We start from the raw sequence: 13,067 nt of genomic DNA, 5'->3' as shown, positions 1-13,067 counted from the left end.
CAGCCAGCCCGCAGCGGAGGCAAGGCCCCCCGAAAAAGGGCGGCCAGACAGACGGACCCCGGAACACCCAAGCCCAGGCCACAACACCGCGACACCCCGAGAAGCAGGGACGCAGAGGGGCATCAAAGAAAAGCAGAGAAGACCCCGGCAGGCCAACAGGAACCCAGGGGAGCCAACAGGACCCCACCCACGCAGCCGCCCAAGGAGCAGGAACACCGACTCACCACCAGCCGGGGGCAGGGAGCCGCGGAAGAGCCCAGAGTAGGGTGGAACAGAAGCACATCCCAACAGGCCACCACTGAGGAAGCGAGAGGCAACCCCGACACAAGAGCAAGCAGCAGAGGGCAAGTTGCAAACAAGCAGGCAGGGAGACCCCAACAACACAGGGAACCCCAGGAGCAAGCACAGACAGAGCCATCGAAAAAGGTACCAGCCACCACAGCGGCGACAGGAACCCACGCCAACCCGGGGCAGACCACCAAACAGAAAGAGCGAATGCCAACAGCACAGAGAAACAGCAAACCAACTCAACGGAGAAGAGAACCGTCCCCAATAGTGCCCCAAAAGAAAACAGCAGAAGCGCACGTGGCCAGGAGCAGGGGCACTACCCGAAGGCAGCGACCCAAAGAGAGAAGCCCTGCAGTACCAACAAGAACACCCACCATGCAGTCCAAGGGAGTGGACCTCAAGCATGCCACCCGTCTCAGGGGCGCCAGCAACACGAAAAAAACCCGCGACCGCCCCCCCTCCCCCCGTGCGTGTGCTCCACAGGCGGGGGCAGGAGCCAGAATCCAGAGCAGGAGAAAAGAAGAAGGATGGAACGAGGACAGGACACGTAACCCCCATCAGGAAGACAGCGACCCAGCCGGAGGTAGAATCCGGGGCTGGCTCCAGCGGCAGACACAGAGGCCCCTGAAAGAAAAAAGGAGGGAAACCCCCCAGAGCGGGGGCCATCAGCACAACAAGGCCCCCACCGCCACCGGGAACAGAAGGAACAGGCAGCAAAGCAAAGTCCTCTGGCAACTCACTGAACCCGGAACGAACCCACAACCTGTAAGGAAAGACATCACCATCCTGCTGGCGCCACCACCACCAGAGCAGTGACGCGTGCATCTAAGGAAAGAAAACACGAAAGCCCAACCTCCGACCAGCACAGACAGCCGGCCACCCTGTGGAGTGAAATACCGTCAACAAACGCGCTTCCCCAGCGCTTGTTACCGTACATCACAAACACCCTTTCCCCAGTTCCATGAGTGTTGTAAGAAGGAAACGAAAACCCGGCAAGCGGGACTCACCCGGAGAGGGAGGGCCAACCCCAGGAACAAGGCCCCCCATCCCAACGGCCAGGACACCAGGAGACTGGCAGGAACACAGCAAGCGTGGCACATCCATCCGGCCAGGCTCGGGAAGAGGAGCACGTGACCCAGAAGAAACCCGGGAGACCAAGCCCCAGCTGCAAAGGGCCGGGAGGTCAAGCAGGACACCGGCTCCAACAGGGACAGACTCCCAACAGGCCAGGAGAAAGCCCACGGAAACCCCACGGCCGCACAGCCAGGCAGCCGGGCGAGGGGAGAAGAGAAGCACCGCCACTCCATCCCAGCAGGAGCAGCACCAGCACACCATCCATTCTGTTGAAAGACAGAAAAAAAGAACAGGCTGGATGCTGGGTAAGTACTGCTTATGTACTCCAGGTGGGAGGGGCAGTGTTAGGGTCCCAGCATTCCTCCTGTTTTTTTCTGTCAGGAGATGGTCATCTCCACTTTGTTATGAATGGGACGAGGACATAAGGGACCTGGGATAATGAGTCACCTACAGATACACGTCTAATTATGAAAGTGGATAGCACATTAGAATTATGCAAAATTCATTCATTAGCCATGTTAAACACATGTTGTATATATTTTCCCCTACTTCTACAATTAAGGCACTCTATTGCTGTAAACTAATTTTTTTCACTCAATCATTGTGTCGCATAAGACTCTTGTGCAAAGTGCACGTTCATTTCAAGTGTCTGGTGTTATTCTCTTTTTAGACTTTTGTGACGTGTAAAAAGTGGGTTTACATTTTACAATTTAGCTTCATACAATCTTCAGACAGGTAACTTAACGCTGCTAGGTGACCTAAATATGCATCTTGAAGATAAAGCATGTACTCATGCTGCAAATGTTTCACAGGACCGCTCAGAAATACAGCTTTTCCAATTGACCATCTCCCCCACACACTATAAGGATCATCTACTTGTTCCAATTTTTATCAACATTCCAACGTGATAGTAAATGTCCCCCTTTCAGTTTGTTGGTTGGATCACTTTAGGATTCCGTTTTCCATCCCAAAGACAGGAAATAAAAAGGTCCAAGGTACTGCAATCAAGGATTACCCGGCAATGGTCCAAAATGGACGCTTCAAGCTGGGAAATAGCCTTGTATAACTCCGCTCCTGTACTATCTGGAGATAAACCCTTATCGTACTTAGCTTTCGAGGAATGGATAAACACTGCTGCTTTAGATGTGTCAATCCCTTAAAAAAACAGCAAGATACCTCGGCCAGGGGGAAAAAAACAGTGTTTTTCGCCAAATCTAAGGGAAACTTAAGAAAGAGTGCAAAAGGAAGTGGAGGATAAACTATGATGACACCTTCAAACTGTCCTATAAAAAACCATGAAAAATATCTGTATGCCATCTGTAAAGCCCAGATGGATAACCCTGCGGACAATTACAATTAGTCTTCAAATACCTTTCCACAGGTGGATAAAAATTGAACTTAATCCATAAAAAGCAAAGTGAATTCAGGCTCCCTGCTTGACCCTGCTCCCTAAGAAATCTTCCTGAAAGGGGGGAATGACATTCTCTCAGCCCTTACAGACATATAGAACTCATCCTTGGATAGTTGCAGTGTGCCAGATGCATGGAAACATGCTATTATATGTCCCTTACTAAAGAAATTGACGCTGGACCCTGAGCTGATCAACAATTGAAGGCTTACAGATCTACTTCCGGGTCACAGCAAGATCCTAGAAAAGGTGATAAACAGACACCTCTTGGAGTTCTTGGAATCTAACAACATACTACACCTCACTCAAACGGGTTTTCGAACAGGCTGTAGCACCGAAACAGCACTATTGTTGGCCATGGAGGAACTCAAAAATGTCCTTGACCAAGGCAGATCTGTTGTGCTTATTCGCCTTGGCTTAAGCGCAGCAATTGATACGTTCTGCTATCCCACCCTACTTTGCAGACTGGAAGCAGTCGAAATCACAGGTGGCGCACTAAAATGGCTAATACCGTTTCTAAATAATAGGAGTTTCCAAGTCAGCGAGGACCCTTTCCACTCCACGGCTCACCGTCAAAAATGTGAAGTGCTTCAAGGCTCCTCCCTCAGCCTTGCGCTTTTTAATCCATGCATCCGCCCCTTATCTGATTTCATCTGTTCGCTAGGCTTCCCATGGCGTTGTACGCAGACAAAACACAAATCATTGTCTCTCACACCCAATTAAGGCTCCATATCCCAAAACCTCCTGGATGGCGACTATAAGCTGCTTAAAGTTAAACAGAGACAAAACGGAGATCCTTCCTCGTTTTGACCTCACAGGTAAAGTTTCCCAAGGCTCCAATGTAGTTTATTTGATTAATGGAACTGACCCCACATAGGCTTTTGAGATGTGTACTTTGAGCAACATGGCTTTTCTCAATTCAGAACCTGATTCAGTTTGTGACGTATATTCCACAAAGTTTCAGATACATCACAGATGGTGTTTCGAGCTAAAGTGGAAAACATTCTCCTGCATACTGCTTTAAATACTGTTGCTAGCTTGGGTGGAATATTCTGACTTTCTAGCTTTGACGGGTCGCTTTTTTTGAATGCATCTCTATGTGGAGTTACAACAAATGACCCATGTGCCCAGTTATTTTTTAAAGATTCGAGGACATTTCTGTGCATTCCAAAGTCGCTATTGAGACTGTCATGTATGTTGTCCTTGCATACAGTATGATGGATGGATCTGGCCTATAGTGTCTTTCCAGTGCATTTCACTGGGTTTAGCATGGGTCCACTGGGTGGCTTGTGAAATGCTTTTGAAACCTGGAAAAAACCAGAGAGGTCAAGAGGAGCGGTGCGCTGCTGAAGCGGCTGGTAGTGCTTGTGCTCTTCTGCAGCAAGGGCCTGACCGGTTATGATTGTCCTAGAACTCTGCCACCATCGGAGGGTGGTGTCAGAGCAGTCTAGTGCACCAGCGGAGGTGGGGTGAGGCCCAGCAGGGAGAAGACGGCACCAGAATGGCTTGCAGCCACTAATTGGATAGCGTGGTTGCAAGTGCAGCCGAGAGAGCTCCTCACAGTACCAGCAGTAGTACAGTAACAACGGTACAGCAGATAAGAGCGGGACAAGAGCCTAAAGGGGTCCTCGAAAGCAATGCATTCCACTAAACGCTAACTGTGAGTCTCACCTGATTTGATTGTCTTCATCTCTGTCAAGCACACTACAGCGCACTGTTTAACTCAGCCAGATGAGGTGAGGAGGAGGCTTGGGGAAAATTTCAGCAGACTGTGGCAGTTTGGCAATGGACGGACCCCCATGCAGTCGCCTCAATTCCAATCTCAATACCTGACGGCACCTTACAGTCTTGCTCACGTATCCCTAAAGCTGCATTCTCAGCACTGACCCCTGGTGATGTGTCTTTTAGACTTGATGTCTTCCCCTCAGCTCATTTTCTAACCAGCTAAACACCCCTCCCCTTACACTGGAGTCTGCTTTGACTCTGTAACCACAAGCCAGGAGTACCCGGTGTCAGCTCACGGCCAATCGTGTGCTCAGGAATAACCCAGTTAGTACCCCAACCCCCCCCCCACCCCCCAAAGACAATGACTTAGAGGAGGACGAAGCAGTGGCAGGAACTGTCTACAAGGAACACCAATTTGAAAACTGCCCAGGATGCTCGATGTTTAATTTCCCCGCTTGTTCAGATGTTCTCTAGGAGTATAGATCAACCACACAGATTCACATTCCTCAAGAACCAACCAGCAGTCATATATTCTAGCACAAAGGACCTACAAGGCCTACCTGTTCTCATTACTCCAATCACTAACCAAGACATTTTGAATCAAAATAACAGCAACTCAGAAGATAGGAAAAATGAGTACATCTCACAAAAGTTACTTTGTCACACAGATCCAGAATCGCTCAGGTCAGGTAGAACATTTTGCGCTTCAATAAGGGGGAAGAAATTAAATCCCATGTAGCTCATCAACGCATTTTAAAAGCTTAAAAAGTGAGCAACTGGCCCAGAAATACAAACAATATACATAACAACAAGGAGCAGTACCTCAATGTCAACAAGGAACAAAACCATTGGACTCTACTGTACACAGACCAAGAACATTCGTATACCTAATTTAATGACTCGGACAGATACCAATTCAAACTTGGAGTTAATGACAAGGACTCCAAACAAATCAATTCAGGTCGGACCAGCCCAGGGAGTAGATTGAAGCTGGTCCATCTCATTTGCAAATTTTTTGCCTGGACCATGCCCCTAATTACAATTCAGATGAATATATCAGTCCATTAGCACAAAGAGGGCCGTACGACAATATCGTAACTCATATTGAACATATATGATCATCAACAAGATGATGTTGCTACTTGAAATCCATATTAGACTATATGGTTGCCAATTTACATGAAAACACTAGGGCCTCAGCAACCAATGAGCCCAAGATGTAAAGAATGGCCAAACACTGAATTCCCACACAGTCCATTATCTCAAACTCAAAATGAAGCAACAAAGGATACCTGGTCTCGGTTACTAACCACCTTTCAAACATCGATTGATGCTTTGAATTATGAATCAAAGAAATTAGATGCCCCGGTTGATCTAAAAAAATATAGTGGCGGCTTTTATATCAGGAATAGACATGAAACTGGCAAACCCGAATAATATAATTATTCTAGCTCAGGCTACTTTCACTGTTTCACCTGTCAAATGTGCTTGTGCTCCATATAATTGATAAACTAAGTACGCTTCTAAAACACCTTGACAATGCTGCTAGATGATATACAATTACATTCAATATCATCATTTCCACAAGCCTCATTTACATCAAATGACCAGAAGGAAAAGAAAGATGTTATTGAATCTGAGGTGGAACTGGATATGCCCACAGCCTCTAATCCTGAAATCTCTGCTCAACACGTCAAAGCCGTAGGCACGAATAAGGAGTCCGTGAGTAAACTACGATCCTATGCCAAACTAGTAGGAGTTAGCCCCAGCAAAACAAAATGGCAGAAGGCAAATCAGACATTACAGGTAACCAAGTCCTTAAATTAAGTAGCAAACTAAATTCTCCCGTATATACTAAATGTCTGTGCAGGGCAGTGGAAATAGAAAATAGTTTCCATCTACCCAATCGTTGGGGGGGGGGGGGGGGGGGGGGGTAGGCGAGCAACAACCAACCAAGAAAAAAGTAGTACCTAGAAATACAGACACCCATTTAGTGACAAAAAATCCAATGTAGTCATGCAGTTTAGACAAACTAGGTAGCAAGTCCCGATAGGCAACATACTCACCATAAAACAACAAAATAGTAAGCAAGATTTTCCAGCAATTAAGTTACAAAAATACGGAAGACCCTAAGGGTGGTTTGGTGGTGTTTTATTTCCTCTTTCTTCTAGTCGAAGTTGAACAGTGTCCAGAAATAGATCATGGGATTCAAGTATTGTTGTTTAAGAATTGGAAGCAATAAGACAATTATTCCCTAGTTTTTATCAATGTATATATCCACCTGGATTCACCTTCAAAAAGAGACTTAGCAAAAAAAAAAAATCAGGCCTCGAAAAATCATACATATTTTACTAGATGTGCAGGTTGAGTGACTTCAATAATCTATTTGACCGAACTGTAATGCTGTTGACCTATAAACTGATCTCGAATTGTGTGATTCCTGGCAAATATTTTATTTCACCAATTCGTCTTTATCTTCAATTATCACATATAAGAGTACCATCAAATATGTGAATTCAGCATGTCTCCTCTGGAAGAACCCATTTGTATGATTTAATAGACTAAACCTTTTCTCCATGTACAATAAAAATGTAGTTCACCTAAAGATACACATGACCCCTGACTTGTTGCTTAGTTCAGTAATAGCAATGATATCAGGGCGGGGGGGGGCAGGAATTTTTCTCAGTTCATGTTTTTAAAAAAATCTCACTTTTATAAAATACATTGTGCATGATGTGGTGAGGCATCATTTTTCCGTTGAAATGGCAACAAATCTTGTCACTGACATGAAGTTTTACTGATAAAACTGTATAGCATACAAACAATAATGCGTAGGAATCAGGTTTCAGCAAATATTTATCATTTGCACATCACCAAGTAAAGTGTTTTGATCCTCTCAAAATCTTTGTTTCCATCAACACTTTAAAATTGAAACAAAGTGCTTTGCTAACTATTAAAAAATATATTTTCAAATATTTCTACAGTTCCCTTACAAACTATTTGTAAACACCACTCTTCAGGATAAAAAAAAGCAAAAATGTATAAGAAGACATAAGCTGACATTTGACCTCTGTCTCTTAACGCCCATCAAATGCGACATGATAAAAACAAGATTTAAAGACATCTTTACTGCTCATTCACTTTTGGAACACCTGTCAGGAGCGCTCTCACCAGCCTTGGCCAGTAGGCCCTAAAAATAGCTCACCCTGATAAAATCTGACTCACCAAAGAGAGTAGATTTCTCAAGGCCTGATAAGGTTAATACAAGATTATATTAAATGAACGCCCACACCTGGGATCCTTCTAAACGGGGACTTCAACATGATCTTAATTCATATACCAGAAGAGGATGGACTCCTTTTTGCCCAAAATACACAATTGGACATTCCCTCACATCATCAATTAAATTAGAAATGCCTGGACAAAAAAGGTGAGCATCTAGTCAATGAATTGGAATATTCAGGTATGAGAGCTTTGATTGGTAGAACAATTGATGATACTCCACTGCACATTATGTACTTAGGATCAAATTTGCAGTCCTTTATTGATTATATCTTTGTCTCAATTAATCTATTCCCTCTGCTGAAGGAGTACAAAATAGAGGCTACAACGGAGAATGACCATTTCCCTCAAGTTGTGTAATTATGTCCAGCAGTTTCAAAACATCCCCTCGGGATCAAAAACATTGGCTCATTGTATACTGTGAACTACAGAAAAATAAAATGCACAGATTTTACAATAAACCAGACTGTGATAAGAGCAGAAGAAATTTGATGTGAATGCGAGAGTAATCATAGTGACCCGGTCCAACGGTCAGAGGCGTTCTGCTTAAAATTAGATACACAATATAATAAAGTGGAAGAAGGCGCTAATAAACAACAGCAATGCCAATACAATGGCAGGAAGAAGCTCACACATGCCTACAGGCAGGCAAAACAGAAATGGAACCAAGCAAAGCGAACCTTTAAGAAGCTCCCATCCTCAGACCGCTATAGCTAAGAATAACTAAAAAAGGATTTGCAATGCAATAGGTGTCGCATTAGTGAAAATGTGAGCTATTGGCGTTGCAAATGCTAATGTTGTTTTTTTCATTTTAAATTATGCCAGCAGTAGTATTTCAAGAAAAAAGAGTCTACTAATGAAGGAAAGGGTGCAGTACCACATGCTGTCCCTGGGACACCTAGTAACAGTCTGTGGCATTGCACCCTTTCCTTAAGACCCAATATTTGAATTCCATTACTCAGTGGCTTAAGGAATGAGTGTGAGCATTTTTTTCTTCATTAGTGGATTTTTTTATTTTTTTGCAATGGCTACAAAAGCCTAAAATAAAATGCTTGTGAATGCTTGCGAATACTCGCGCTCGTTCCTTAAGCTACTGGGTAATGGAATTCCTATATTAAATCTTAAGGAAAGGGTGCAGTACCACAGGCTATTACAAGGTCACTGGGAATTTTTTGTGGCTGAGTGGATGGACACCGGTCTCTTACAGTAATGTAATAACTGTACAACTCTAAGCCTGATGGAAAGTTTTGTCTCTATATTTAGAATAGTGCTCTAGGACACAATGTACATTCAGAACACTGCATCTTGTTGGCCGTGTGTGCTCTTTTTACACCTGTAGGCTTTGAACCCTACGAATACATACTAATATAGCATCATAGCACACTGCTGAGGTTTATACCATCTGTTCAAGACTCTGTTGAATACGTCTTGGGTCTGTAATGAGTTGTAGGGCATTTATGCTGCACAGTGCAGAATTCCATTCCATTCACTGAGGTGAGATTGTTTTTCTAAACTAAACAGAGATAAAGACAAGCATTGGAAGGTTGAAGCAGATGAACTATACAAGTCATTATCGTCCAGAGCTGCTTCAGTGGAGTTAACATTTCATTGCTCTAATTTTTCCTGTAGCGTTAATGATGTTCATATCGGTTACATGTTAATGTGAAACACCCTTGTACTATCTAATTATGTTAGGGTTTAATTCTGATTATTTTTTTCTCCTCATCTCCCTGTATACCCTTTCTCCGTACAGTGGCCAGCAACATGTGTTTAACTTCAGCAGGGCATGTGCATCTCATGCTGAACTGCTCAATAAAGGCTGGGGATTTGGTGGAAGCGAGAAAAGCCTGCGGTACATCCAACGTTGCATCCGCCTCCTTCCTAGCGCCTGTCTTCTTGATGTTGCTGGGAACTCTGCTTCTCTTGGGCTCATGGACCAGTCAGCAGAGCTCAGGATGGGTTACACTCTCCCGGAATATCGCCGGATCGGACTGTTCAAGCACCTACTGATGGCCTTGATGGACTCCTTGACACAGCCAGACCTGCCCTTTTATTTGCACATAGCCAAGGATAACAAGGAGGTTAAAGGGCCAACTGAGAGTGCAGGCTTCACATTTGCCCATTGTGGGTGGTACCAATGGACCTGCCAACCACTTGAAAGTGGGATTTAGAGTTGTGAGTTGCTTCCTTCTTATTCTTGACTGTCAAATGGGTTGCATTAGTAGCAAAAGTACTTTATCTGGCATCCTGAGTTATGCGTCCAAATGCCTCACCCGTTTCTGAAACCGTGCCATAAATATTTATTGTGAAATATCCAACAACCTCAAATGCCAGATTCCTTAGACTTAATCAGAGTTCAGGCTTTTCAAAAATCATATCTTCCTTATGTTGATAGATTTATTGCAAACAAATGGGTGGGACCCTGATGTCAAAGGTAGAGTTTTGAAAACAGTCTGGCCCATACAAATGTATATGATGTGAGCAATTGGTAACTCATTCCAAAAATGTAAGAACCTAGGGTTGATTCTGGGGACAAAATTGTAAAATAAGCATTTAATTGTTGAAGTCATGGTGTTTGTTGGAGAGTGTGTGCCTCTAATGACTGGAGAGAAGCATTCCTTTGTCGATTGGAGAGTGGGAAAGAATGCTGATCATTGGAGAAGGACTTATGGTAGACGGAATAAAGTTTAAACCTTCAGCTGCTGGACAAAGAGACCTCTGAGAGGTACTTTGATTGAACATGTGATGGTTGTGGGGAAGTGAGGTTTATCTCACAGGTGCGAAAATATATAGTTTAATTAATAAATGCATGGAGTTTGAAGTTATCATGTAGAGGTTTTTTGAATGTATTTGACAGGTAGAGGTTTTGTCATGGTCATAGTCTGGCAGAAGGTCTCTTAAAGCTCCAAAAGTGAGACACTCCTTGACGACGTCATAGAGAGTTTTTCCGATAAGCACAGGGAGGCAGTGTTGTAAAGGCCTTTGATAATTACAGATGTATAGTTCATCTCTTGCCCTAGGTTGCGCAGAAGAATTCTATTGATGCATATAATTAATGCTTCCTTTTAAGTCAGAGCTGCATTATTTGTCTTTACTGGGAAGACTAAAACGTGGTTGTGCTATCGAGCATCCGTAGAGCTAGCTAATTTTTACTTCTCTGTCCTGTATTCTTAAATGAGCATAGGAAATATCTTAGGAGTGTATTGAAAAAGAGCAATACAGGTTCTGTGCTTGATGGTTGGTTGCTTGCTTTGAGTCTCATGTGACAATCTGCTATCTATGTTCGTGGGAAATATTATTAAATCCTGCTAGAAGAAATGTAGTTTTGAAGGTGATTGTTCTTCATTATTTAGTGTTTTTTCTCTTTTTCAGCATTATATAATGATATATAGCTTTTATCATGATTTTGAGACTCAATTTTTTTAATCATGTGTACTGATTATATGGACACATTGTCTTAATAAAATTCAATTTTTACTACTACTCCTCCTTCTCTATAGACCTGCCGTGAATGTGTTGTAGGAAAGTGGGTTTTTGTTGCAGTAACCCCCCCACTTTTTGCCAGACTACTAATGCATTGTTACTTGGTGTGCCGTGGGTCCCTGCCAGTCAGGTTCCCAGGGCCTGTGTTCTTTCCAGAAAGCTAAACCCAATTGGCATCTCTGGCCACAGGTCAGCCCCTGGTAAATGGTACCAAAGGTACCCAGGGCATGTGACCATTGAAGGCCTTTAAGGGCTGCAGCACTTATTGTGCCACCCTTAGAGGTCCTGTACCACTACACTCACACACAGCCTTTGCAGGCTGCGTGTTTTGGTGCAGAACAAAGTGAAGAGTCGACATGGCACACATTCCTGGGTGCCATGCCTACAACCCACTGCCCTGGCATAGATCAGTCACCCCTCTAGTTGGGTGCACTATACCAGTGGTGAGGGTACAGGTGCAGCCCTGTACCCCTACAGTGTCTTAAGTCCATTCTTAGAAATTGTAAGTGCAGTGCTGCCATTAAGAGTATATGGTGCTGGGAGTTTGTCATTACAAACTCCACAGCACAATAATGGCTACACTGAAAACTGAGAAGTTTGGTATCAAACTTCTCAGCACATTAAACCCACACTGATGCCAGTGTGGGATTTAATGAAAAATGCACACAGAGGGCATCTCCGAGATGCCCCCTGAAAATTAACCAACCTCTAGTGTCCAGGCTGAGTGGCTGCTTTCAACTGCCACCACCAGACATGTTTCTGGACCCCTGGGTCGAGAGCATGCTGCTCTCTGGGGCTTGAAACAATGCACATCCTGGGACGAGGTGCCAAGCCTCCTCCCCCAGGATGGGCAGGGTTCACAAAGGAGAAGCTTCAAAGGCTTGCTGCCTTTGTGAGCTTCCCCAATCCACTTGCTGCTTTCAGCAACTGGTCCCCACCGGTTCTGACCCCCACTTTGGGCGGGAGAGCCGGTGGGAAAAACAAGTGAGGAAGAGAGGTGTCCCCACCTCTGCCATTCCACCCCTCAGGTGGGGGAGGCGAGGTGAAGCACAACTCTCAGTCCACGCCATCTTGAAGATGGGGGGACTCACCCAACCAGGGACAGGCACTTGCCCCCCTCCCACTGGAGGGTGGCATAATAGGGGGTCTTCCCACCCCAGGAAATGGACCCTTGGTCCCTGTCTTTTACCTACCTGTAACACCCCTTAATCTAGTATTTAGGGGCACCCTGAATCTTGCTTCCTCAGATCCAGAAACAACAAGAAAGAAGATAAGAAGGACCGAAGAGCCGTGCAGAGCTAACAAGAGGACGACGCCCACTGACTTGGCCCCAGCCCTACCGTCCTGTCTCCCCTCGAAACCTGATCCTGCGAAATCCTGGTGTGTCCTGCAGCCAGCAACCTCAAAAACCCAGAAGGACCTGCCTGCCTTCACTTCCAAAGACTGCTTCTCCTGTGAACACCGGATTTGTTCAACTGCAACCTCTGGCCAGACACAGCGAATCCAGCCCACTCTGCACCCGCCGAACCCGGCCCAAGCTCGAGTGAAAAAACACGACGAGGAGGTCAACCGGCGATTGTGACCCAAGATCCAGAGATTCCAGACCAGCCTCAAGACCCCAGCCGATGCCTGCAGCCTCAGTCCAGAGGATCCCCTCTACCGCGACCAAGAGCGGGTAAGACTTTCCGACGCCTAAAGGCACCCCTGCACTCGACGCCCCATGGCCCTGTGTGCCCCAACCAAAGGTGCCTAGCCAACCCAAGACATCCCAACTTACCCCTCAATGTGGTAGTCGCACACAGAAGAT

The 13,067-nt window shown here is 45.1% G+C and overlaps 1 protein-coding gene across 1 annotated transcript in view; it reads left to right on the top strand.

The window, feature by feature from the left end:
* Positions 1-11,260, top strand: part of LOC146866113 (glycine N-phenylacetyltransferase-like) — a 166,604-nt gene extending 155,344 nt beyond the window's left edge. The window contains exon 6 of the mRNA XM_085633424.1: positions 9,531-11,260. Coding sequence (XP_085489550.1) covers positions 9,531-9,948 — 418 coding nt within the window. The 3' untranslated portion in view covers positions 9,949-11,260. The remainder of the gene's footprint in view (positions 1-9,530) is intronic.
* Positions 11,261-13,067: the final 1,807 nt, after the last annotated feature.

Source organism: Triturus cristatus, chromosome 2_1, assembly GCF_964204655.1.
Source record: "Triturus cristatus chromosome 2_1, aTriCri1.1, whole genome shotgun sequence".
NCBI lineage: Eukaryota > Metazoa > Chordata > Amphibia > Caudata > Salamandridae > Triturus > Triturus cristatus.
This window is presented reverse-complemented; position numbering and strand designations above follow the sequence as displayed.